Raw genomic sequence first — 27,188 nt, 5'->3', positions numbered from 1 at the left:
TAGTTATGTCACCTGCTCGAGCCACAACCTACACTGTTGCACAACGGGCACGCTGCATTAAATGGCCAAAGAAACTAGCACACAAGGTCAGAGCTGGATGTCCACTCACTCATGTAATCGCGACAGTGTGTGCACCTCCCCCTCACCTGCATCAAGGGGCAAACGAAGAAAGAAAGAGCAACGCACGTACAATACGGAAAGGTGACTGCTGACATGATAAAGGAGGACCTTGCCACTAGTACAACGCTCAGTACGCCGTTACACGATCTACTATAAGTGAGTAGGGACCACCACAACTAGGTATATAAGCATGTCCCAGGCTCAGGTAAAGGGATTTGAACACTTTTTCTCCTAGCGCACTCCTCACAAAAATATTATTCTGACTTAGGTATCGAAGGTGTCCTCTACTATCCCGAACCCTCATCTTAGTGGATCTTGCAGGTCTTCGAGAGAAACTTCTAAGTTGCCCAGGATACACAACACGACATCAATAGTAGCATCATCTGTAGGATCTACGAATAACGTGTCATTCGTATGCCGGTAACAACGCGTTCACAAACCACGAGCAAACATAAAGAATCGTCTAGGAACATGGAGGCAAGGCTAGTCGAGATGGAGGACATGATAAAGAAGCTGACCATGGAGGTACAAAGCCTCCAGCAGGAAAAAGAAGTTCTATGGAGAGCGAATGGCGAGTTTATAGAGGACGTATGACCAAGCCAAAAAGAACACGTCTGGTCGCGAAGCATTACGAAGGTAGACACAGCAGAAGAGAAAAGAAGGCAGATGCACCATGAGTTGCGGGAGCTCATGGACAAGTATGTGGAAATGGCCAAGAATAAGGGCACATCATCCTCAGTAGACCAATTGCTCACTAGCACCAACTTACCATACAGTGCATAAATCATGACAACACCACTCCTGCCCAAGTTTAAAGTCCATCAGAAGGAGATATATGATGAGTCTAAGGATCCACTTGAGCATTTGGAGACGTTTAAAACCGATATGACTAAGAGTGTAAAAATTAACTGGAAAACGGGACCGGACCGGCGAAACCGGTTCGGGACCCGTTCCCCTAATTCCAAAACTGGTCGGTAGAGGTCCGGTTTCGGTTCTATGCTTTTTAGGACTGGACCGGACCGGTTCACTATATTATATATTTTAAATTAATTTTTTTAATATTATATATAATATTTTTATATTATATAAAATTTATTTATATATTATATATAATTATATAAATTATAATTATATATAAAATAATGTTATTATAATTTATAACATAAAATTTTAATCTTAAATATGAAAATTTATTTGATCGTATGCTTTAAACATAAAATATATATATATATATATACTAATAACATTTTATAGCAATTTTTTTATTTGTTTTATAGCATATTTTTTTTTACATAACAGATTTTTTTTATAAAGTAAATTTTTGTAAATAGTAACAGATTTTTAATAAAACAATTTTGTTTATAAACGGATTTTTATAGTAAATTTGCATTTTATTAAAACTGGATTGGAACTGATAAAACCAGAGGTACTGGTTTAGGAGGGTAATAGGTATGTAATTGATTTTCGAAAATGCAAAACCAGTACATACCGATTCAGTTCTAAATTTTGTCCAAAACCAGACCGGTTACACCCCTACATATGACTCTTCATGGGTTCCTGGGCGAGATCATGTGCCAAGCTTTTCCCCTGCCGTTGAAAGGTGCAGCGAGGGGGTGGTTCGGGTCAATACCCTCAAGATCCATCGACAAGTTCAAAGAGTTGGCACGCCTATTCCTGACACAATTTATGGAGAGCAGAGACAATCAGCAGCGTATCTCTTGACTATTAAGCATCGTGACGACGATGAGAGTCCAAAAGCATACATGTCCCAATTCAACAGAGAACGGATGACGACGAATTATCAGGACAAGAAAATCACCCTGGCTGCCTTACTAGGAGGCATTTGGCCGAGAAATCTATTCATGGAAGAGTTGGCGCAAAAGACCCCCACGATGCAGCAGGAGTTCATGAAATGCGCAGAAAAGCTTCATCAACACGGAAGACACACTGTTGGCCCTGATGGACCCCAAAAAAACTGAGCTAGAGCAAGCCGACAAGAAGGACAACAGGTTGGCAAAAGGGAAGGCCCATAAAAGGATTGAGATTGACTCACAAGATGCCAGGCAAGGAGGCAACGGGTTGGCCCTGGCGTATGGCAAGAAATGCACGCACACTAGCCTAGCCATGTCGGAGGAACATGCACTTGTCCTGAGAGAAACCGCTCAGGAGGGTCAAGAGACCAACGGTACTACACGTACCACAAGACTGACAGGCACCAAATTGAAGACTGCTACACCTTGAAACAAAGGGTGGAGGAACCGGAACATTTACTGGCCCAACACCCCACAAGGGACCGACGTCCCATGTACCAGGGAAACGAATGCTCGAGGCAGCGACGAAGTGATGTCCCAAAAGGCGTAGAACCGAGAGAGAGGTGCCTCAAAACACACCATGTCTAGCCCCTTCCCGACCACGAAGTGCCCTGGGCAAAATTTGTACCATAGTAGGAGGATATGCGGGTGGTGGCCCAATGCCACTCAAAGGATTCTCCTGGGATATAGTCCAACCGATTGGTGCAATCACCTTGTCAATTTTGGTTGAGAATGTGCCCAAAACCTCCATAACCATGACAGACTTGTTGGTGGTGAAGGCTCCGTCGATGGTCCACGTTGAACAACCTGAAGGCGATCACATCGACTTATCATTTAATGATGAACTTGCCCACCCGGTTTGGAGTAAGTGAAGTTAAGGGTGAGAAAGTACTTGCTCAGGAGTTCTATGCCCAGGAACTGAGAGGTGGGGGGCAGGAGGTGCGAACGCTTGTGGAAATGACTGGCGCCGCGAGGCCTCCACCGCTACCCAGTCTGGACAACCAAGATGAAGAAGTTCGAGATGAGCAAACCCTTAAGCAAGCAAAACCAAATGAACCCTTGGAGTTAGTTCCCATGGATTCTGTGAGGCCGGAGAACACAGTACAAATAGGGACTAGAATGTGACCCGAGATGAGACAATCTATGCATCAACTCCAGGTTGAACACCGAGACGTGTTCGCCTGGAACCATGAGGAGATACCTAGGATCGACAACGTTGTCATTGAGCACCACCTGTGTGTGGACCATAAGGCCAAAAAGCTCCTACAGAAGCGTAGGAGTTTCAGTGTACAGAAGTATGCTGCCATAGCCGAGGAAGTTTATCACCTCTTGGCGGCGGGGTTTATTAGGGAAGCACACTGCCCCAAGTGGTTGTCCAACTTCGTGTTGGTAAAGAAACCAAATTGCAAGTGGAGAATGTGTGTCAACTTCATCGACTTGAACAAGGCCTACCTAAAGGATAGCTTTCCCTACCCCACATTGATTTAATTGTTGATTCCATCACGAGCCATCGATTGCTCAGCTTCATGGGCACCTACTTGAGGTACAACCAAATCTAAATGAGTCAAGACGATGAAGAAAAGACAGTGTTTATCACCAACCTGGGACTATATTGTTATTGAGTTATGCCCTTCGACCCGAAAAATGTGGGGGCAACTTACCAACGATTGGTCAGCCGGATGTTCAAAAATAAATAGGCCGCAACATGGAGGTATATGTGGACGACTTGCTAGTCAAGAGGAAAAAGCTTGTGCAACACTTGGCTGATTTGCAAGAGGTTTTCGCGATCCTCCAATGGTACAAGATGAAGCTCAATCCATCGAAATGTGCTTTTGGAGTGGACTAAGGAAATTTCCTATGCTTTATGGTCTCCGAGCGGAGAATTGAAGCCAACCTGGAAAAGTTGCAACGATAATGAACATGCCTCCTCCTCGGAACATCAACGAGGTGTCGGTGTCACTGCATGCTATGTCAGCAATCCTAGTTCGTGAAAAAGAAGGCCAATAGTAGCCTGTTTACTACACTAGTCACGCGTTCACTATTTCCAAGCTCACCCCATGAAGGTACTCACAGACACCCCCCTCAAGATGGTCTTGCAGAGACCAAACACCTCGGGATGCCTACTGAACTTGGCCTTCAAACTGAGCGAGTTCAACATTGAATATCTCCCTCGCATTGCGAAAAAAGGACAGGTGTTGACAAACTTCGTGGCCAAGTTCACCAGCTTCTCAAAAGAAGTACCAATAGCACCCAAAGGAAAGCCCTGGGAGGTCTACATAGATGGCTCATCCTGCCGGACTGGCAGGGGTGTGCTGGTGCACATCGTCATGGGAGCTGGCAAAGAACACAATTATGCGACCAAGCTCGCCTTTAAGGCGAGCAACAATGAAGCTGAGTACGAAACTCTGCTAGGTAGACTGGCGACGGCCAGAGCATTGGGAGCAACGGAAGTGGAAGTTAGGGCAGACTCCCAAATAGTCATCAGCCAAGTGTGGGGTGAGTTCACTACAAAAAGGTGAAAAGCTGAAGAAGTACCTTTAGTTGGTGGGAGAGGAGCACGATTTTTTTGCTATTTCCACATTCAACAGATACCAAGAAAAGAGAACCAGGAGGTAGACAAGTTGGCACCAACATCTTCGGGACAAGAAGACTCGCTCCTACCAAAAAAAATGGTAACTCAAATAGTGGACTTCCTGGCCATAGAAATAGAAGTCTCGGTCATCAACCCTGAAAGACGAGAGTGGGCATTGGATATAATGAAATACTTCACCAACGAGTTTCTAAGTGATAAGGGGGAAACACGGAAAGTCAAGAACAGGGCAGCAAGATTCACGGTGATAAACGGAGTCCTGTACAAAAAAGGCTTCTTAGAAACACTATTGAGATGTTTCTTGTAGGATGAGGCCCAATACATACTGGCTGAGGTACACAAGGGGATCTACAATAACCACTCTAGAGGCAAAGCGCAAGCCGCGAAGGTAATGAGGGTTGGGTACTATTGGCCCCATGCCCACAGAGACGCCAAGGATTTTTTAAGAAGATGCTCAAAGTGCTAGACTCATGCGTCGGTCCCACATTGTCCGCCAGAAGAGCTTACATCAATCATCTCCCCGTGGCCATTCGCGCAGTGGGGGTTGGATCTGGTCAGGCCACTTCCTCCAAGCAAAGGGGGGAGTAAAGTTTGTAGTTGTTGCGGTGGATTACTTTACTAAATGGGTAGAAACGGAAGCTTTGACAACGATCACCATTGCAACCATCACGAGGTTCCTGTGGAAATCTATGGTATGCTCCTTCAGCATCGCCTAAAGCATCATATCAAACAACTGCTGGCAATTTGACTCCTCCCACCACCGAGAATGGTGTATGAAACTCAAGATTAAGTTCAAATACTCTTCCCTGAGCCATCTGCAATCCAAGAGACAAGTTGGGACCAACAACAAAACCTTATGGGAATCCTAAAGAAAAAGCTAACGAACCAAAAGGGAAGGTGGGTCGAGGAACTTCCAGGAGTCCTGTGGCCATACCCAATGAAATTCAAAACTCCAATGAGAGAAGCGTCGTTTGCCTTAACATACGACAGCGAGGCAGTTAAACCAAAGCTTCGTGACCCACCACTTTCTCATGTTAATGATTAATGCCCACAAAGGAACCAAACCGACAGTCAAAGCCAAAGCAAAGAGAAATACACAAAAGAAAAAGAGAAGGAAAAAGCTGGCAAGGTTCATATTACTTGCAAAGGAAAAATGTACAAATATTACAAACAAACAAAAAAAGAGAGAATTAAAAAAGTCAGCCAAACTAAGAACGAGGGAGAGGATTGCCAAAGGCACCAGGCACCAAGTCTTTGCCCAAGGTCTTGGCAAAGCAAAAGGCCTATGAATTGGGTTCGAGAGAGGCCAGGTCAAGGGCCCTCAAGTCAATCCTCGGGTTCTGCTACAGTTGATCCTTTAGCCTCTCAGGGCCCTCCTTATAGCCATAACCCTAGGCTAGATCTTGGACATCCATAACTTTCTTCAACTGGGAGGAAGTGTCTTCCCAAGATGCACGGGCCAACTTCCAACTGGACTCCTGGGTTGGATTTGCAAGTCACAGCATCCGATCGCATTCCGCATTGAACTCAACTCAGACTCTATGGCTTGGATCTAGGTTGCACATTTCCTTATGGCCTCCCTCCCCTTCGAGTTGATCCAACAAGTTTCGAGACCAGCCTCTCTCCTCTTTCAAGAGCTTGGCCTCTAGGCAGGAATGTCCCGCCTCGTCCTGTGACTTGGCCAGGTCGTCAGTGAGGAAGGCCACATCCTAGCGAAGTTTAGCCACCTTGTACTTCTAATGCTTACGGCTGGCCTGCAGCTCAACCATATCCTCCACCACTGCGTCTATTTCGTAGGTTGCCTCCTCCATCTCTTATCTTGCCTTACAGGGCCTCCAAGCGAGCAAGGAGGACGAGATATTTGCGTATGCAAACTTCTTTCGCGAGCTCTCCTCTCTCCTCCACGAGCTGGGCGGCCAACTAATTGGCTCCCTAGGAAACACACAAAATTTGAAAATCAAAACAAGGAAAGAAAACCAAGGAAAATTGGGCTAGATACATGCAAATACCTGTAAGAACAGTCCTCTCAGTTTCTTGGCATCCCGGTCAATGGCCTCAACTCGTGCGGCATCAAAACTGAGACTCATTTCCCAAGGATGACCACCACCAGAAGACATAGACAACCTGACCCCACCCAATTGCCAGGAAGGGTCTAGTACCCACAGAGGGGACACCCTGGAAGGGCTGACACCACTAGAAACGCCCACGACGGCTTGCCCTCCACCCGAAGCAAGTCTGGGCTTTGACACCTCCTCGAATGCCCTCAGGGGCACATCCGTCACAACATCCACCTCTAGGTTCCTCGCCCTCCGGTTGATGCTCCCAACCTCGGGAGTTGTTCTCTTTGTAGAGGGAGGTCCCGACGACCCGCTAGGCCCCCCCACTCTCGGATTGCAAGTCTCACCGAGGTTTTCCTGCATGACGGGGGAGTCATGCACCATCTCCAGCTAGGGCATGACGTTCTCCCCCACCCGAGGCCCCAGCTTTGCCAATATGGGAGGCCTCGAGTGTGATCTCCTCTAGAGTGAGGAATGAGGCAATCTCAGGCTCGGAGGCTTGGCTGAAGGGCAAGGAAGGAATGGAAACCCGGTCATTGCTGAGCTCCACCAAAAGTGGATGACTTGGCTTGTCTTTGTTATGGACGAGGCTCCCAATTGTCGTGGTGGAAGTTGTGATGACACGGACATCGGCTTGAAACTCGGAAGGAACCAATCAGGATGGCATGGCAACGTCTCCAAATGGCATCCTGGCCAAGAGCCCCTCTCGAGGCAAGGTTGAGGAAGGCATCAAAGAAAGCCATCTAAAGGCCAGCCTCATCGTCGTATGTCTCCTCCCCGTAAAAAGTTAGTGAGGTAGGAACTGGGGTGATTGCTTGAGCTGCCGAAACTTGAACGATCGGCAGGATGGGAATAGATTGGGCCATAACTAGGCCAGAGGAAGAGCCCATTGCGATCCCACTACTTGACGCCTTCGAGCGTGGGACTGGGATCTTTTGCCGAGAAGCCTCCCTCTGGGCACTCGAAGACCCCCCAGCAATATCACGGGGGACACGTAGCCTCCTCCCCCCGCCACCAGCTTTAGAGGGACTAGAAGGTCTCTTGTGTCCCTAGGAAGCAGGAGACTCCCTCAAAAAATGCTGGCCCAAAACATAGGATCGGTCTAGCACAGAAAGACGGCGGGAAATGTTGACGTCGGTCAAGACTATGCCTGTCATAGAGTCATCAGAATGATCCTTAACCCAGGCTAGGACGGTCGTCAACCTAGCCTTCTCTCGCTCAAAGCGATGGATATTGTCTTATCGTCCGGGACACCCACCCAAACGACCCGAATTGGGAATTTCTGGTGAACGGCTTCCCCCTCAGGATACTCCTAGCCTGAGCTCGACACAAAGAAAAAGCGCTTGGTCCAGTCCTTGATGTGGGAATAGCAATTCTCCAGGCCCGCGATCCGCTTCCAGCCACACTCCTAGAAGTTGGACAAATTACCTTTGAGGCACAATACCCTATAAACAGAGAGGAATCCCTAGCAGTGAGGTTAGATACTCCTCAGCCCCGGCATCGAGCACCATGCGATAAATCATGCAACTCGAGACCAGAAGCTACTAGGCATTTAGGTGAAGTTGGGCAGGAACCAAGCAGAGGTAGTCCAAAACATCACGAATGGGGCGATAGAATGGCAGTCGTAGCTCGTTCACAAACATCAAGGGGAAAAAAGTCACCTTTGTCACTAAATTATCGGCGTCGATAGTCGCAGCACGGCGGCCTGGGACCTCCAAAACTATCGAATCGAGAATGTCAAACATACCCCTTAGTGCGCAAAGGTCAGCGGGAGAGGCCATTAACTCCCAACTCTAACCCTTAAAGAACGACTTCTCTCCGGCCGTAGGTCACACCGCACCTTTAGGGTCACCAGAGGTCCCCTAGGGACGCACAAAGTGGCCCTTCTTGGTATGCCAGGGTGGGGGGAGTTCTTGGGAGCCATCTAAGGTGAGTAAAAGACCGATGCTAAAGACGGCTAACGGTGAAGAAGGACGGAACTCAAGGAGGAGGTCAGGGAGAGCAAAAGCACACAAGGAAGAAGCACACAAGGAAGAAGCACACAGAGAAGAAATAGTGGCGGAAGTGACGACGACAAGGGGATTGGGTTTAGATAGAGGCATGCATCGCTTGGGCTTCCCAACCCAGGGAAGTGACAAGCGTTGCAAAAGGGGAAACGTTAGGAGCAAATCCTGAGATCCTTGCTGTGCGTAATGATGGGGGAGATAAACTGTTGTGCACGCCCTAGGCACAGAAGATAAAGAATTGCACGAGTGGAGGACACGGGCCAATCCATACCCAAGTAGAAGACAAACCCCCTGCTCATGCGTGGCAACAATAAGTTGTGGGCGTAACCAGTAACAGGCAAGCGAGTTGCGTCGACCATGAAAAACAACTTTGAGTTCTCATCGCACGTGCACGATGGGAGTTCGCGGGGTACTGAGAGGCGAGTTTATTTCCCTCCTTGGGCCGCATGGTGTTTGTACCCCTCAGGGCCCAAGCCGCCCAATGGATAGTCCCAGTGCAGAAGCAACGAAGGAATGAGGGTCAGAACGGGCCCGAGAAGACCCAAAGTCAAATATGGTGACTAATCACATCACCTGCCCGAGCCACAACCCACACTACTGAACAAAGGGCACCCCGCATTAAATGGCCAGAGGAACCAACACGCAAGGTCAAAGCTGGAAGTCCACTCACTCCTGTAACCACGACAGTGTGCGCACATCCCTCTCACTTGCAAAAAGGGACAAACAAAGAAAGATAAAGTGACCCACGTACAATACGACAATGTGATGGCTTACATGACAGAGGAGGACCCTACCACTAGTACAGTGCTCAATATGCCCTTGCATGACCTGCTAGCTGTGAGTGTGTACCACCACGACCAGGTATATAAGCACGTCTTGGGCTCAGGTAAAGTGATATGAACACTTTTTCTCCTAGCGCACTCCTCACAAAAAGATTATTCTGATTTAGGCATCGGAGGTGTCCCCCACCATCCCGAGCCCTCATCTTAGTGGATCTTACAGGTTTTTGAGATTAACTGTTGAGTTGCCCAGGATTCGAAACAAGATATCAACATCACTCTTTATGAAAAACTGAAGAAAGGAAAAGGCTTTTTCTAAATTAAGGAGATTCAGAATTTGTAAAACAAATAACAAAAATAAAAAAGAACTAAAAATAGTATTACTAGAATTTTATTTTTCATAAAAAGGAGATAGACTTGTTTTAGAAACTGATCATGCCATGATGAGAACATGATAAGCATGGTTAATTATCATGATTGCATGAGAAAATGGATGGCGAGACCAGAGACCAGGTTGAATGTTGGATCCAACCCTAGCCTAGTCTCTATCCCTCTCTTTCATTGCAAATTGCATATATAGAATGAATGGATTGGTTCAAGACCGATCCATTCTATACATGTATGAAGTCTCCTTGTTAAACTTTGATGAGTCTTTTCCTTTCCTTTTGGTTATCCTTGTATATAGTGTCATGTTACAAGGGGATGGAACATTGTAAACTAGCTAGCAATTGCTGTTGATATTGAACCATAATCTATTACACAGAACTGGCCACAGGCCTTATTACAATAAAGATAATATGAAAATACAACCTACGTCCGTACCCAGGTTATTGCTGCAACAGAAGCTGAGAATCAAAATCAATTTATAAGGTCAAACTGCAGTAGGATTAAGGGCATTCTGTCTGACATATTTTATAACTAGCATAATCTCTTCATGAGAGGGGATTGCCTCTTTCACTACAGGTATCTCAAGTAGGGTTGTCAGCCATGAAAATACCAGTGGAGTCTTCTCTGGGTCCATAAGCTTGAACCCCAGGACTTCTTCCTGAACCTTATAGGAGCCAAAACAGGTTAAAAGTACAATATCCAGAAGTCTCATATTCTCTTGGTTAATGGATGCAGTGCCCTCTGGAAAGATGTTCATAATTCTCTCTTCCAATAGCTTTAATTTCTCAAACAGTTCCTCGATGGCTTTTTCCTGTGCTTCTCCATCGGATTTTACCACTAAGATCACCCTCTGAAGCAACTGCATGCATATATGGCACAACTTACAAGCGTTAATAATAAATTAAATCCTGTAATTAATAGCCTGAAGGCTTTGTTCTTTTCTTAAATTGGCCTGAGATCGTTTATTATCATGTGTTCTGCACCAAGTTGTATGTTCCCAAGCGTTTCTCTTTTTATTTTTAATGAAGAGACAAATTTCAGTTTTTTAAGTTACACATTTAAAAAAACATGTGCTTATCACATGCTTAATAAATTTGGGAGAGGAAAACTCTTGACAGAAACTGAAATGCAAAATTCATTGTAAAAAACACCCATGTTCACAAAGTAATGAGCAATCATTATACAACATTTTCTCTTAAATACCTGCTGCTCGATAAAGCTAGCCCAGAAGCGAACTTGGGCTCTTTTATAGGGATCTTTAGGCAGAAGTGAAGGACCTTTTTTCCAGGTTTCATCAATGTATTCAAGGATGACAATCGACTCTGCAATGGGTTTTCCATTATGAACAAGTACAGGAACTTTCTTGTAAACTGGATTGTATTCGAGCAGAAGTGAGCTTTTGTTCATCAAATCTTCTTCCACATAGTCGTAGGGTATACCTTTAATTTTAAGGGCCAGTTCCACCCTCTTGGCAAAAGGACTAGCCCAGAATCCATGCAGAATCACTTTGTTTTCCTCTGCCATCTCTCTGTTTCTCTAGTGTCTCTTTGCTTTGATCTCTTGGATATTATGGTCCAACGCCATGGAAGGTTATTTGTATAAAGTCACCTCCCTCCAATTGCTTGTCAACTTAATTTCTTGCAGAAAAAGAAGACATCTTCCTACGTCATGGATAAAATCATCATCCAAGTCATGAATAGAGCCTGATCGTCATTCAGCAGACAGCAAATATATAGATTATTCACTTAGTCTTAATTAATGCTAATTAAAATGTATTCTGGCCTACATTAATACGTGTCTCTCTTTTTTTGTCATTTTAAGTTAATTTTTGGTATTTGAAGGTTCTTGAATTGGTGGCATTATGGTGTAGAACAATAAAAAAATAAAGGGCTACTATCGTGACTGGAGCCATTGAACAAATCCAGATAAAGAAAGAAAGAAGATACCAAAATAGAGATTGAATTAATATCAAAATTATTTTTACCATGATATGAAATATTACTAATCTCTAATTGTGGAATTCTACTAATCAACCACTATTCACTCCCACACCCGACACCTACAACTTTTTCTTCATTTTTTTCTTTTCTTTTTTCATAGGGTGTGGGGTGTGGGATAATGAATAGTAGCTGATGTGAAAAAATTTTCTTCTGGTATAAGTATGTCTTAATTGTGTTTCACTTCGCTTATATCCAATGAAAAGATTTCTCCAAACTCAATTTTCCTCGTCAGTGTAATCTTTATCACTCTTTTTTCTCAGTTTTGTGTTTTTCAGATCTTGTAAGCATCCTTGTTTAGAGAATGAGTTCATGTTCCTAATCCTTGCATCTTCTTCTTCAACATGTTTATCAAATCTTCTTTATGATGAAATGAAACCAATGTTTGAAAGTGACTCTACATTGACTGAAGAACAATTAAGGAGATGAACTTATGCACGCAATGATGGTAGCCAGGCCCTTCAACGTGAACAACTATGAATTATTAAACAAAGATTGGTGATAAGCTCCTTGACCAAACCATTAACGAGGAAACCTTGGTCAACCATATTCACAAAATAATTGCAATTTTGCAATTAGAGGTCTCGAGGTAATTTTAATTTTCTTTTGTCCCCCTGCCCATATTAGGATTGTAAGCTTGAAGACGACACTGTATATGTTAGATTGACTAAACATATAAAGCAAAACAAGGTTTGAACTTAAGATCTTTGATTTAATACTATGTAAAATCACCGTTTATCCCAAAAATTTAAGCAAAAATAGGTTTTATTAATTAATATTATATCTTAAAAATAACCTCCTTTGTTGATGATATTACATCACCTTTGCCCACCTTCCTATACCCACCTACTTATTAAATAACCAACCTTGATGATATTAATCACACCACTGAAATAAAAATAAGATGAATCTAAGCCAGAAAAAACACCAACAAGTTTCATTACTCACCCTTTCACCGCAGAGTCACCTTGATAGTCAATTCGCGATTGAATTTCTGACTAGCCGAGTTTCAACACCAATATCCTTTTTCCCTGCATCTAACAGATTAAGACCAGATATTAAAAGCAAAAAATAAGGCTAAAAAAGAGAAGCAAGCCTGCAAATTTTTTTCCAGTTGAGCAGAACCAGAAAAGTAACCCAGAAAACTTTAAAGATAATCTACCAAAGAGCATTGAGCAGTTCAGTCCATTCATATTTTCATTTCAATTTAAGAAAATAAAATATCTGAACATGCAAGATCAACGTATAGTTAAGTCTGGCAAGTTCACGGCTGTTTTATCCCCTGATTACATGGGGCAATTGTTTAGTTGTAACCAGTGAGAGAAGCAAGCCTGCAAATTTTTTTCCAGTTGAGCATAACCAGAAAAGTAACCCAGAAAACTTTAAAGATAATCTAACAAAGAGCATTGAGCAGTTCAGTCCATTCATATTTTCATTTCAATTTAAGAAAATAAAATAACTGAACATGCAAGATCAACATGTAGTAAGTCTGGCAAATTCACGGCTGTTTTATCCCCTGATTACATGGGGCAATTGTTTAGTTGTAACCAGTGGCAGCAACACAATTATACCATATGGGATCCATAATGGGGTTCTTAAGGGCAAAGGGGTAGGATTGAGTCAAAAGCACAAAAGACCATTAGCCGGGTTTGATCCTGCCATTTGTCCTAGGAGGGGCACTCTGGATAATCCTATCCTCTAGTGTAGCAGCCATGCTCAAGATTCAAACAACTGCCAGCTAGAGCTTTTAGCAATAGAGTAATTTTGGGATATTCCTTCTTAAACTACATGGCTATGGAGTGCCTTTGACAAGGGATGACAACTAATTTAAAGCTTTGATACATATCGAATATATGTATCAAGTAGATAAGTACCACCCTTAATCTAAGTTAAGAGGTAAGAAATTATGAAGTAGATAAGTACCGAGTGTGCTGCAGTACTCTTCCAGATGCCACTGGAGAGCCCTCTCTCACAGCTTTTGAAATCAGTATATTGGTCCATCAACATTTAAAGACCTCATTCTCAAGTCAGGAGAAGGCTTAGTTTGAAGCTTCTTAAGTACTCTTTTATCCCTGATGCCATCATATAGAACTTCGTATGCATAATAAGTTATATGACTTTTCTTCAACAAATCTTCTACAACAATCTTTGGGGCTGCCACCTCCCTTTTATCAGCCTGAAAAATTGTATTTACAACCTCAGGGACAATGCCTTTCTGCACCATAAGGTGGATGATACCAACTGCCTCACAAACTCTGTGCTCCACAGCAAGACAATTCAGTACCCGTCCTAATGTCTTCAGTGATGGAATGAATCCCTTCTCGACCTTTTCCAAGAGAAAATTGTACCCAGAATCAATGTTCCCCGTTTTGCAGAAGCCATCAATAAGAACACGATAAGTATAACAATCTGGGGCACAGCCATGGTCACCCATCTCATAGAAAAGCTTTTCTGCTGTATTAACTTTGAGCTTTTCAGCAAAAGCATTGATCAGTATATTGTATGTTGCTGTTGTATGGGAAACTTTATATTTTTGTTCCATCATTTGAAATAACTCGTAAGCTTCATCCAAATCACCATTAGAACAAAACCCATTAAGCAACGTTGCAAAACTAACAATATCTGGAGTAAAACCTTTGTTCTTTATTTCCTCAAGTAAGTTGAAAGCTTCACTTACTTTTCGAGCTTTGCACAGGCTCTCTACAACTATGTTATATGTAATTATGTTAGGGACACACCCTTTCTCTATCATTGCATTGAAAGTATCCATCACATCTCTAGACTTTGCAGCTTTGCAAAGTCCGTTCAACACAGTATTATATGTGATCACATCAGGAGTAACACCCTCACTCCACATTCTATTTACTATCTCAAGTGCATCATCCAACTTCATCTGTTTGCTGCAACCATCAATCAAAGTATTAAAGGTAAATATGTCAGGAACGTAGCCTTTAGCAATAGCATCATTCATAAGATTAAAGGCATCTAAGACACACCCCATCTTGCACAACCCATTGATAACTAAGTTGTAAGTCCATATATTGGGTTTGCAACCATTTTCTGACATCTCATTCATCAGTTGCAAGGCCTGCAAAATTAGTCCATGCTGAGACAACCCTTTGACTAAGGTATTGTAGAGAACAATACTAGGTTTCAATCCTTTATCCAATGCCTCATTAAATACAGCATTGGCACGGTCTATATCACCATCATGGAAAAATCCATTGATTAGTGAGCAATAAGTAAATTCATCAGGCACAAACCCCCTGAAAATTGCATCACTAAGAACCTCATCTGCATTTCGTATCATACCCAGTTTGCAATATCCATCGATAATAGTATTGTAGGTAAATCCATCAGGCTGCAACCCACCATTCACCATTTTATGCAGGTAAAACTCCGCTTCCACAACCCTACGGTATTTACACAACCCGCAGATCAATGTGTTATACGTGACAACATCAGGAGTCAGACCTTCACTCGTCACACCATCCAATGATCTGGCAGCCTCATGAAGCGCACCTTTCTGGCAGAGCCCCTGAATGAAGATATTGAGTGTAAACAAATTTGGCACAACTCCCCTTTTTAGTACCTTGTTGAGAAGCATCTCACTTTCTTGGACATCCCCCTTCTTGCAAAGAATATGAACAAGCTTGTTAAATGTGGTGATGTCGGGATAAATACCAAGCCTGAGCATCCGTAAAAACAATTCATATGCCTCAACTTGACAATTCTGTTCATAAAACCCACCAATCACCGTACAATATGCAATTGCATTTAACTCGCATCCCTGAGAAGCCATATTATCTAGAAGCCTCAGTGCAGCATGAGGCCTACTTGTTCTACAAAAGGACTTTATTCTAATGGTGAAAGTATACACATCTGGAACAATCCCTTTATCTTTCATCCTCAAATACACTTTGTGAGCTTGACTAAAATAACTGTATTCAACAAGTATATTCATGATCGCATTATAAGATTGAACCGAAGGCTCACAGTCATAAAAATCCATCCTTTCAAACACATCAACAGCCTCTTGAACCTTCCCTTTCCTTCCATAATTCTTCATGGCTCCAATATACACACCTTCTAGTAAACTATTATCGGTATTCATCCTCATCTCCGAAAGCATACTCTCCATCGCCTCAAACTCCGCGTGAAATCCAAGCTTCTCAATAATGCATTTATAAGTCAATAATGTGTGCTTGAACCCATTTTCCTTTTTCACTGAATTGAACATTGCAAGTGCTTTCAGGGGATCTTTTTGGTATTTGACAACCGCAGCGACATGTTTAGGAAGTAAAGCAGGACTCATTCCAGAAACACTACACAATGATTTTACACAATCGTATGCGAAGCCACGTAAATACAATAAACCACTACAGAACAAACAGACAACCTCGTTCATATACTAAAAAGCATACAGCGAATTCACTTCTCAAGGGGGAAACAAGAATAAGAAAAGGGTAGAGAGAGACTCACACGTGATTCACCAGATTTGCAGGCACTTGTGAGAGAAAAATGGAGGGGGGGGGGGGGGTTTAAAATTTTAAATGCACTTGTTGTTCACTGACGAAGCACATGGGACGGAGAGAGAGAGAGAGAGAGAGAGAGAGAGAGAGAGAGTCGAATTCAAGGAGAAGCCATTGAGTAAGAAAGAAAAAAAGTCTCAGCTGTTAATTGAAGGGGAAAAAGGAGGAGGAAGAAGAAAAATTATAGATGTGTTGGGAATGAATTCCGATGAGGCAACAAGTAAGGATGGTGGAAAAGAAAGTATTTTTGTGTGGGTGTGCGAGAGGGAGAGAGAGAGAGAGAGAGGTTACATGGAGAAAGCTACCCACGTTCATCCGGGCCCATTTTTTCCGACCCGGTCAGGAGGCGGTTCTTTTATTCGGATCGATAATCGGATTATTCATTCTCCCATATACGGATATCGGATTTAAAAATCCGATACTTGCTAGTCGGGTATATTTTATTAACTCGGGTACAACTCGTGTAACAGAATTTAAAAATAAAATATGATCCAAGTGGGATAAAAGTAACATTTTACTTAGTAAAATATTTTAAATAGTAAAATAAAAATAGGATGAAAGTATGATATTGAATAAGTCGAGCTTACAGCTTATGCACTTTGTTAATGCAAATTGCTTACAGCAATGTGGAGTCAGCATCTCAACTCAGAACAGAAGGTCCAATTGGCAACTTTAGGAAGTTTACTTTAGAATACAAGACTCTTGCATTAAAGAGGAGCTGGATAGGTTATTCACGATAGCTTGGGCATGCTGGTATAGAAGAAATCAACGAGTCTTTGAAGAGAAACAGCTCACACCTGAGGAGGCCATTAATTCTACTCTTTCTCTGCACTGGACATACAAAGCAATTTAAGGTATTGACCAAAGCAGATTCAAGACAATATACCAATGACAATTACCTCCACAAGGATCAATAAAACTCAATGTGGATGGGATTGTTTTTCATGATGAAGGTAGAGCAGGGGTTGGACTCATTGTTAGAGACTGGGAAGGGAAAGTTTTAAAGGCAATGAGTTAGAAAAAGCGGCTATCATGGAGCCTTTGGAGATTGAACTTCTAGCGATACTGAGAGGATTGCAATTCTGCATTCCCCTTGGTCTTCAATCTTTGTGCATAGAAACTGACTCACTGTTACTAGTTCAAGAGATATCTAGCCCTCATATTTCAAATTCCAGCCATGGAAATGTTATAACAGATATTCAACAACTCAAGAGTAGAGTCCAAAGCAGGTTTTGCTTTACTAAAAAAATAATAAAATAAAAAAATAAGTCGAGCTTGTGAGCACAAGAACTTCTTTCAAAGTGTGCATTATCATCCTTATCACCTACAATCTCATTTTGGCAATTCTAGATTTTGTATCATTGGGCAACGACAGTAGCAATAACCCAAAATGACTAATGTTTGTCTATTCTGATGCAGAGCATTTTGAGCTCATATTAGGCCTAAACAAAAAGAAAAAGCATTGTGCTCTGATTTAGGAAGAAATTTGCCAATCTAAAGCAATGTGGTCATGATTTATCGTGGAAATGATGTGTAGGGAGTCTCCTTCATTGATGATTCTTTCTATTTAAAGCGACCTTGTCTATGTGACGGTGAGGAGTGGCTTTGGTTTCACTTATAAAGGATCGACAAGGCCACATTTAGGTCTAATTTGGATAGTGAGATAAGATGAGATGATATGTGAATAAAAATAAAATAGTCTGAGTTGAGATGTTTTATGAGATTTTGAGAAATGAGAAGAAAAAAAAAGTTGAATTAAAATATTATTAGAATATAATTTTTGTTTTGGGATTTGAAAAAATTAAAAATTTTTTTTTTTTAAAGTTTGGAAAGGTCATAATGATTAGATGAAAAAATTTAAAATTTAAAATTTAAAAATATTTGTATTTTTCGTATTTGGATATTGAGATGAGATGATATGAGATACTCTTGCTATCCAAACCAAACCGTCGAGGTTGTTAGTTTTCTTTTAAGATATCTTTTCCTCATTGCCAGGAATGCCTTATTCACATCTTGTTTTCTTCAATGCCTATACCTCTTAGCCTCTTTCTTCGTGATGAATTTGAAGAGTGGATGATGGATTAAGAACCAACCATCCAAGTCTAATGAGGGATATTGGCTATTGCATAACTTTGATGTTTATAGGCCAAATTGATTCACGCTAGAGGATTATGGATAAATGGCAACACAAAAAAAAAGGTATTCAAGAGTTTGATTTGCCATTATGCATATGGCATAGAGAGAGAGAGAGAGAGAGAGAGAGAGAGAGAGAGAGAGAGAGAGAGAGAGAGAGAGAGAGAGTTGGCCATCCATATTTTGAACAAATTGAGCTAGTTTTGTTTCAATAGGTAATTTTCAAGAAGTAATTTTATAAGAGTCCCACCGCTTTTTAAGAACTTTATAAAACAATCATCTTAAAACTATTCACACACTCTTATACCATATATAAAACCATCTTACATCTAAACAAACAATCCAATATTTTCCTTCTAGGGGTCTAGAGTTGATAAGATGGTTATTATATCGCTCTAAGAGATAGTTTGTCTTAATCGTGAAAGCTCCTCTTTTGTAAGACTAAGGTAACTAGGTATCCATCCTCAAACTCTTGGCCCCTTGGGTTGGTGGATCTTAAGAATGTTGTTCACAAACACTTGATTCGAGGGTGCGGTGCACGGGATCAAGATTTACTCTGTAGGGGTAGGTCTAAAGGGCCCTACCTTAAAGAGGTTTCCCGACATCAAAAAAAGAAAAAGAAAAGAAAATTATGTTGATCTATGATAATTTCCTATTTCTGATATAGCATCTCACAGTGATCATTATCTATTGCTTGCATTTATCATGGACCAGGTTTTAATGTGGAGACTGTAGAGTACAAAAATATTAGCTTCACTCTCTAGGATGTAGGAGGACAAGATAAGGTGTTAGCTTTTGATGTTTGGTTTGGAAAACCAAACCGATGTTAACAAGCTTTCTAGTTTCTATTGTACTATGCATCTTGTTTTTGTGAGTTTTGAACCTCTGGTTTCTTCATGTATATTGATATTGATTGGCATCATTAATTCTCTTGGTTGGGCAGATTGGCATCATTAAGGTTCCTTGCCCCTCCTTGGGTATTTTTTGAAAATCAGAAAGATGTTCAAAAGGGCTTGCCAATTTGCTGCCACCTATTTCTTCCCTACCCAGAAGATGAACATGTGCATTAGGCCTGCAACCCGATAAAAAAAACACTAATTTAGACCTGAGCCGACCCAACCCGACAACATAAAGGTGCTGACCCAACCAGACCTGAACCGAACAAGTCTGGTCGGTTCGGTTTAAGTATAGAACCGTCCTATTACGTAACAAACCCACCTCTCTCTCTCTAATAAACCTTCCTCCTCCTCACCTTCTGCCCCCAAATCTCCCTTACTTTCTCATGCTTTATTCTTCCCCCAAAAGTGAAAATCACCCACATTAGAGCTATGTCGTTTAACTAGTTGCAGGGGGAGACCCTTTTGGTGGTCCAAGAGGTGGCCATCTACAAGATCTGGTCAAGTTGCCTTCGGATCATTTCCTGCAAGGCTCGTTGCGAGATCCGGCTACAAGAGCACCTTCGAGAGCGTCCTCAACTCGTCACGCTACTTCGTCCTCAAGATCGAGAACGATCGGGGCAAGTAAGCCTTCCTGGGGCTCAGCTTTGTGTAGCACAATGAGGCTTCAAAAAAAGAAGATGCGCAAAGAAAAAATTACAATTGTCATAGGATGCAAAAGATCTCCATCTCCCTTTGCTTTGCTTTTCATTTATACAAAAGTTTCACCATTTTATATCTTCAAACTGCCCCTTAAGGATTTCAGTCGACTGAACATTTTCACCATTTTTTTAATTTTTTTCAACTCTGGTCTAGAGCTTCTTCAATAGTGCCGAAGTGGGTTGAAGGAATTTTTTGGTCAAAATTCAAGGTTGCGGCGAAGTGGGTTGCTAGAAGAATTTTTTTGGTCGTAGAGGCAAGGTCTGTTGCGAAGGGCCTTTTCTTTTTTTTTTTTTTTTTTTTTTTTTTTTTTTTTTCTATAGGTGGGTTTTCAGGATTTCATCTCTTTCATTATAGTATGATGCGGTTCAAAATTTTTGTTAAATAGAAACAGAGTAATTGTTGTTAAAAAATTTAGCTTTTTCTTTTTTCTCAGATCTTTATGGCGGGTATGCTACTTTGTGCTACTTTGTATGTAACTCTGTTGAAATTCAGCTTTTACTGGTGTTGATCGGTTTCGATGGATTGCATTGTTTAAAACCCGATGTTAAATTTTGACCCGATGAACCCGTCTTTGTTCAGATTGGACAAATCGAGTCTTGCGGACGGATCGGATCCTAGCCCTTTATGCACAACCCTAATGTGCATAGCTTGAGCTACCAACAATTCTTGGTTGGCACTGAGATCCTAGTGGCGTCTGTCCTAGACAAAGGCAAGAAGAATGTTAAGGTCTATTTTCCTTTGGAAGAAAGTTGTGATTTTCTTGTGTCCTGCAGTAAAACAGGACCATTAGATATGTAATTTACATATATTATAATTTTGTGTTTTGTAATGTAATATTTAAATACCAAATAATGTAATATGTAGTGAATTGCATTATGTGTTATTTGCATTTTACATGATAAATATTGAATTCCTTTTTTTAAATGCATTTAGTTAAAAAAGTAATTAATTGCTTTATATATATATATATATATAAATGCTTTTCAACATTTTTTCTTGAAAAATTTGTAATAGAATATAGTTTTTTAGATAAAAAAAAAAAAAAAAAACATTATCTTTTTCTTGAAAAAAAATTAATAATATTGGCTTTTGTTTAAAAAAAAAGTCCGGGTAGAGCCCGGAACCCATTCCGGCCCAGGTCAAAACTTGGGTATAACCAGGCCGAAACCCGACCCGGGTTTGAAATTCGAATTTCGGGCCAAGTATACCCGGATGGCCTAAATATAAGGTGGACAAAAATTTAAAATGAATTTGAAGAGTTGAGTGAGTGAGAATTATCAAATTCGATGAGTGACGTTTATAAGCATTCACATAAGAGAGAAATGATAACAATGACAGAGTGGTCAATAGTCTTCATCCAACCATCACAATCCACTTAGAAAGAAATATTTGATTTGATCTTATTATTAAATGTTACAAAAGAAAGAACTTATAAACTAACACATATTTTATTATTATTATTATTTTAAACAGACTTCATTTCATTCAATGAATCAAAGTTACAGCTGTGACTTATCAATATAGGAAAACCCGAAACTACAAGCCAAACTACACATTTGCTTTAAGGCACCCCTGCACACAAATTCCTTTGTGACAGACATTATCTTAACTTCTAAAAAACTTTCTCCTAACAAAGAAAGCGTTATGTAAAAACAGAACTAAACGATCCCCCTTCTAAAGAAAAGAAGCACAGGCCCCCTCCGTTCTCTTAGGGAGGAAGAGTATGAAACTCATGGACACCAAGTCCAATAGCCTATTTATTTATTTATTTATTAATAACTAAAAACAAAAACTGCCAACAGATACACATTAAAAAACAAAAACACAAAACAACTACAAGTGAGGCTTAGAGTTTCATCTCTACCAAACCCGCCCCCCCTTCCACTTTCTTTTATTTTTCTTTTTTCTTTTTCTCTTATCTTTCTTCTTCTTCTTCTTCTTCTTCTTCTTCTTCTTCCTACGGTTTCTGTGTTGTCGCCTCCCCCCTCTATTGCTCTCTCCCCAACCCGTCCCCTTCACTGCTATCATCGCCCACCATGAGCACTGGCGTGAGCCCAGACAGCACGCCCACCGCATGCAGCGGCTTCACGAGTCCAAGCGGCACGAGCACCCAGCTCTCGCACAGACACCAGCCTCCACTACGTAGGCGGCTCCTACGCACGAGCATCGGCTGCGCGACCACCGGCCGTAGCATCCCCCACCCCTCTCGACCAACACCTGCCCCAGTAGCGACTGATCCTGGTGGCTCAAACCTTACTTGGGTCAAAGAGAAAAATGAAAAAAGAAAACAGGTTTTTCGAAAATGAAGAAGATGAAAAAATGTCTTTGAAAAGAAGAAGATGAACAAAAGCTAGATCTGGAAAAACACACAAAAAACACCAGAGAGTGCTCACCTATAATAGAAATGAAAAAACACAAAAACAAAAATAAACAAAATTGAAAATATAGATAGAGGGAAGTGAGGGGGGAGGAGCCAAAACTCCCACCCCTCAAAACAAGATTCGAAATGGAAGAAGTTTTTTTAAGAGAGAAGTTTGATTTAGCAGATTTTTGTATAGAGTAATGCTTTATGTAATCGTATAGTATCTAAACGTTGTGCAATCGTTTTGAAAAAGATTGAGATTTACTATTAAAAAATTAATTTTTTTCATGTGAGTATCGTATTTATTCACTTTTTTTAAAATAATTGTGCGATACTTGTACACTCACGTAACTATCATTTCTTTTTTATACAAATCTAACACTTCTAGCCATTTCTTTTTTATACAAATCTAACACTTCTAGCCCTACGAATACGTGTACTAGTTAGAAGAAAAAGAAAAAAGAGGGAAAGTATCAAAACAACTGTCAAGAATGGGATTTGAACCCATGCCCTTTCGGACCAGTACCTGAAACTGGCGCCTTAGACCAACTCGGCCATCTTGACATACACCTTCCCCATGTGTAGCAGTTTTAATTAACTTAAAACTCCAGTTCATGTTCTGGTGTTCTTCAAAACCTTCACGTGAATCTCGTCGGTCCTTTCTGTATGAATCCAAATGAATTCTCTCATCGGCCAAAACTTGGGGAAAAAATTCCCGAGTTTCGCTTCCAGACTCGTATCCTCGCTTGCTGTTGTTGAAAACTCGTCAAATTTTCTCGCTGAACAAGGACAAAATCTCACTCCTTTTGACCCGTTTCTGTTCTTCCGTGAGCATAGAAAATCAGGAAAGTGCGGCGTCAGAGTTGCAAAATTTATACATACCCAGTTGCTTAAATCAGCTGCATTACACTCTAACATCTTTGTCGCGAACTCTTTACTCGACTGGTATTGTAAATATGCGGGCATGGTTGATGCACTCCTGTTGTTCGATACAATGGCTCGCCCAAATGTTATTTCATGGAATATCCTTATTTCGGGTTATAATCAAGATCATTTATTCGAGGATTCGTGGAAGATTTTCTGTAGGATGCATTCATTGGGTTTCGAGCCCAATGAGATTACCTATGGGAGTGTCCTTTCAGCTTGTACTGCTTTTCAGGCCCCTATATTCGGTAAGCAGGTCTATTCACTTGCTATGAAAAATGGCTTCTTTTCGAATGGTTATGTACGGACTGGAATGATAGATTTGTTCTCGAAAAATTTCAGCTTCGAGGATGCCTTGGGGGTGTTTCATGATGTTTTCTGTGAGAATGTCGTCTGTTGGAATGCTATTATTTCTGGGGCCGTTAAAAATGGAGAGAACCGGGTTGCTTTGGATCTTTTTCGCGAAATGTGTTCTGGATCATTTCTGCCAAATAGTTACACATTTTCAAGCATTTTAGGTGCTTGTGCTGCTCTTGAAGAACTTGATGTCGGAAAAGGAGTTCAAGGATGGGTGATTAAATGTGGTGCAGGAGATGTCTTTGTGGAAACTGCTATAGTTGACTTGTATGCCAAGTGCGGACTTATGGAAGAAGCTGTTGAAGAGTTCTTGCAGATGCCGATACGCAATGTGGTTTCTTGGACTACTGTTATCTCTGGTTTTGTGAAGAAGGAAGATTCTATTTGTGCCCTCAAGTTTTTCAAAGATATGAGAGAATTGGGTGTAGAAATAAACAACTACACTGTCACTAGTGTAGTTACTGCATGTGCTAAGCCGGCCATGATTGAAGAGGCAATCCAAGTCCATTCCTGGATATTAAAAGCTGGTTTCTATTTGGATGAAGCAGTGGGGGCTGCTTTGATCAACATGTACTCTAAAATAGGAGAGTTTGATCTATCTGTGTTGGTCTTCAAAGACATTGGAAGTCTAAAGAATCCCGGTGTCTGGGTTGCAATGATATCTGCTTCTGCTCAGAATCAGAATCCTGGAGAAGCACTAGAAATATTTAGGAAGATGTTACAAGAAAGTGTGAGACTAGATAAGTTTTGTATTTCTAGTCTTTTGAGCGTTATAGGCTGTTTAAACTTGGGGAGACAGATCCATTGCTACTCTCTTAAAACCGGATTAGTCTCTGATGTTTCAGTAGGCAGTGCGCTTCTCACAATGTACTCAAAGAGTGGTAGTTTGAAGGAATCCCACAAAGTCTTTGAGCAAATTCTTGAAAGAGACAATGTTTCATGGGCTTCAATGATTGCTGGTTTTGCAGAACATGGATGTGCTGATCAAGCCATTAAGTTATTTGGAGAAATGCTGCTTGAAGAAATTGTACCTGATCAGATGACCTTAACTGCAACCTTAACTGCATGTTCCGCCCTTCGTTCTTTACGGAAAGGTAAAGAAATTCATGGTTATGCTCTTCGTATTGGAGTTGGGAAAGATGTAGTTGTTGGTGGTGCACTTGTGACCTTGTACTCAAAATGTGGTACCCTAGAATTGGCAAAAAGTGTGTTTGATATGCTACCTCAAAAGGACCAAGTTGCATGCTCTTCTTTGATTTCAAGTTATGCCCAAAATGGATACATTGAAAAGGCCCTTATGCTGTTCTTTGATATGCTCATGGCTGATTTGGCCATTGACTCTTTCACGGTTTCATCTGTGTTGGGTGCCGTTGCACTTTTGAATAGATCAGATATTGGAACTCAAATGCATGCCCTCATCACGAAAATGGGTTTGGATTCAGATGTTTCTGTTGGAAGTTCACTGGTGACAATGTACTCAAAATGTGGAAGCATAGAAGGATGCCGCAAAGCATTTGATCAGATAGAGAAGCCTGATTTGATTGGTTGGACAGCTATGATTGTCAGCTATGCTCAACATGGGAAAGGTACTGAGGCTTTAAGTTTATATGAGCTTATGAGGAAAGAAGGAATTAAACCAGATGCAGTGACCTTTGTTGGGGTTTTATCTGCTTGTAGTCATAATGGATTGGTTGAAGAAGCCTATATCCATCTTAATTCGATGGCAAAAGACCATGGGATTGAACCTGGTTATCGTCATTATGCCTGCATGGTTGATCTTCTTGGTCGATCAGGGAGATTGAAAGAGGCTGAAAGCTTCATTAATGACATGCCTATCAAACCTGATGCTTTGGTTTGGGGAACCCTACTGGCTGCCTGCAAAGTACATGGAGATATTGAACTTGGGAAGCTAGCAGCCAAAAAGGTTATGGAGTTAGAGCCATGTGATGCCGGAGCTTATGTTTCCTTCTCAAACATCTGTGCAGATGTGGGCCAATGGGAAGAAGTCCTGAAGATTAGAAGCCTGATGAAGGGAACTGGGGTGAAGAAGGAACCTGGCTGGAGCTTTGTGTGATGTTGCCATGAGTGTTGAGTCTTGATGTTTGGAGATTTAGATCTTTCGGTGTTATATCCTTGTAAGGTTCAAATGGAATCGAAACCCTTACAATTTGGAGGGCCAAGGAGGTTGATGGATGTCTCACGAGAAAGTATAGCAACAAGGACTGATTTTAACTAATGAGAGGTGGTGCTCTGCCCAAAAATGCATACGGGTGAGACATGCCTTAAAGGCCTTCCATATATTTTTTTTCAATTTTCTCTTTATTTGGCATTTTTAGTTTGTATATTCACTGCAGTAGATGGGGTTTGATCTCATGTTCTTATTCCTACCCTTTGTTTTAATCTTTTCAGTTTAGAGCCTACAGACATCTATATTCTTTTTCAATTTCGTATTCCTTGTGGACTAGAAGTTAGATAACAGCTAGACTAATATTCTAGGGTGAAGCCCAACTTTCTCGATCAAATCTAGAAATATTTTCTCTCACGATACATTAATTTGCAGATATATAGCACTTCCTTGCAGTACAACTGGTCTACATCTCACCAAGACCAGCATTAAGTTCAACTTAAATCAGGATGATCTGACGATAAACTGCGTAAACCCCAACGGGTTGGACACTTGATATAAAAGGGGTGACTCAGAGACCCGCTTGGGCTAGTGGAGCTTGTCATACTGTGTACACATGTAAGTCCTTGAGACCATTGTTTTTATGCTCCTTGACTCTAATCTTCGTATACAAATATGCAAGTTGGTGTAGGCGTATGTTTACTTGGGGGCATCATGTGTCTTATACATTTCCACCCTATACCATTTTATATCTATGTTCCTCAAGCTACCCCTTTTAATATATAATCCTTTCTACTTAACATTTGACGATGACTGCCAAAGAAGGAGGCGCAGGGAGCTTTGATGAAGCCTGTCTCTTTTAAAAGACGCTTAAATGAGGGCTGTTGGAACACTGGTTTTAACATGTGTAACTACGTCAAATTGCATGATACTGCAAAATGACATTACTAAGCTTTCTTTATAAAATATTCAACTCAATACCATAATGACTTTATGGATGAGCTTCCTATTATTGCTTAACATTTTACATCTTGGTCATAATTTTAGCAGTCTTTTTATTTTTATTTTTGATAAGTCATAATTTTAGTGGTCTCATACCAAAACTAGCTGATTATGATGGTTTTGGTAGATACTGAATAAATAGAGAAACGGGTTCATGTCAACGACAACATTATTAATGTTACAATTATATCTTATTGTTCCAACTGATGTTGGGCCTTTCCATGACTTGCTGATATCTGTATCTTCATTCCCATTCCACAGATTTAAAATTCTTTTATGCTCATCAATGTGGCTGCATTCTACTACGCTGCCGTGCATCTTTTTAATACCCTGTCATAGAATCAGACCCAAAAGTCTACATATATTCTTTACATGAACTTATGTTTTGGTTGCTGTTCCATGCACCTG

At 41.2% G+C, this 27,188-nt stretch overlaps 3 protein-coding genes and 1 non-coding gene across 5 annotated transcripts; 1 reads left to right on the top strand and 3 right to left on the bottom strand.

The window, feature by feature from the left end:
* Positions 1 to 10,234: 10,234 nt before the first annotated feature.
* Positions 10,235 to 11,274, bottom strand: LOC108995436 (glutathione S-transferase U9-like). Its single transcript, XM_018971013.1, has 2 exons — positions 10,954 to 11,274; positions 10,235 to 10,609 (listed from the first exon to the last, which is right to left on the bottom strand). Exons 1-2 carry the CDS (start codon positions 11,272 to 11,274, stop codon positions 10,235 to 10,237), a joined length of 696 nt encoding a protein of 231 aa, XP_018826558.1.
* Positions 11,036 to 16,223, bottom strand: LOC108995468 (putative pentatricopeptide repeat-containing protein At1g74580). 2 transcript variants are annotated; one of them, XM_018971041.1, is made up of 4 exons: positions 13,671 to 16,223; positions 12,696 to 12,784; positions 11,190 to 11,453; positions 11,036 to 11,072 (listed from the first exon to the last, which is right to left on the bottom strand). In XM_018971041.1, exon 1 carries the CDS (start codon positions 16,153 to 16,155, stop codon positions 13,732 to 13,734), a length of 2,424 nt encoding a protein of 807 aa, XP_018826586.1. In that variant the 5' UTR covers positions 16,156 to 16,223; the 3' UTR covers positions 11,036 to 11,072; positions 11,190 to 11,453; positions 12,696 to 12,784; positions 13,671 to 13,731. The 2 variants fall into 2 exon arrangements, with proteins under 2 accessions (XP_018826586.1, XP_018826587.1); XM_018971042.1 differs by having other exon boundaries at positions 11,190 to 11,411.
* Positions 16,224 to 22,855: 6,632 nt separating this feature from the next.
* Positions 22,856 to 22,936, bottom strand: TRNAL-CAG. Its single transcript has one exon. It is a non-coding gene; the product is annotated as a tRNA-Leu (tRNA).
* A 66-nt stretch (positions 22,937 to 23,002) lies between these two features.
* LOC108995418 (pentatricopeptide repeat-containing protein At1g74600, chloroplastic) lies at positions 23,003 to 26,396 on the top strand. Its single transcript, XM_018970992.2, has 2 exons — positions 23,003 to 25,923; positions 26,214 to 26,396. The coding sequence occupies exon 1, from the start codon at positions 23,049 to 23,051 to the stop codon at positions 25,725 to 25,727; it is 2,679 nt and encodes an 892-aa protein (XP_018826537.1). The 5' UTR covers positions 23,003 to 23,048; the 3' UTR covers positions 25,728 to 25,923; positions 26,214 to 26,396.
* The last annotated feature ends 792 nt before the right edge of the window (positions 26,397 to 27,188 follow it).

This window comes from Juglans regia, chromosome 2, assembly GCF_001411555.2.
Source record: "Juglans regia cultivar Chandler chromosome 2, Walnut 2.0, whole genome shotgun sequence".
Classification (NCBI taxonomy): domain Eukaryota; kingdom Viridiplantae; phylum Streptophyta; class Magnoliopsida; order Fagales; family Juglandaceae; genus Juglans; species Juglans regia.
Note: the sequence above shows the minus strand (reverse complement) of the source record. Positions and strands in the feature narration are given on the sequence as shown.

Bases quoted from the DNA above. Each gene is read 5' to 3' on its own strand.
- LOC108995436 (XM_018971013.1), bottom strand. From the start codon at position 11,274: ATGGCAGAGGAAAACAAAGTGATTCTGCATGGATTCTGGGCTAGTCCT. The intron at 10,610-10,953 runs GTATTTAAGAGA...ATATGCATGCAG, and splicing joins CTAGCTTTATCGAGCAGCAG to TTGCTTCAGAGGGTGATCTT.
- LOC108995468 (XM_018971041.1), bottom strand. From the start codon at position 16,155: ATGAACGAGGTTGTCTGTTTGTTCTGTAGTGGTTTATTGTATTTACGT.
- LOC108995418 (XM_018970992.2), top strand. From the start codon at position 23,049: ATGAATTCTCTCATCGGCCAAAACTTGGGGAAAAAATTCCCGAGTTTC.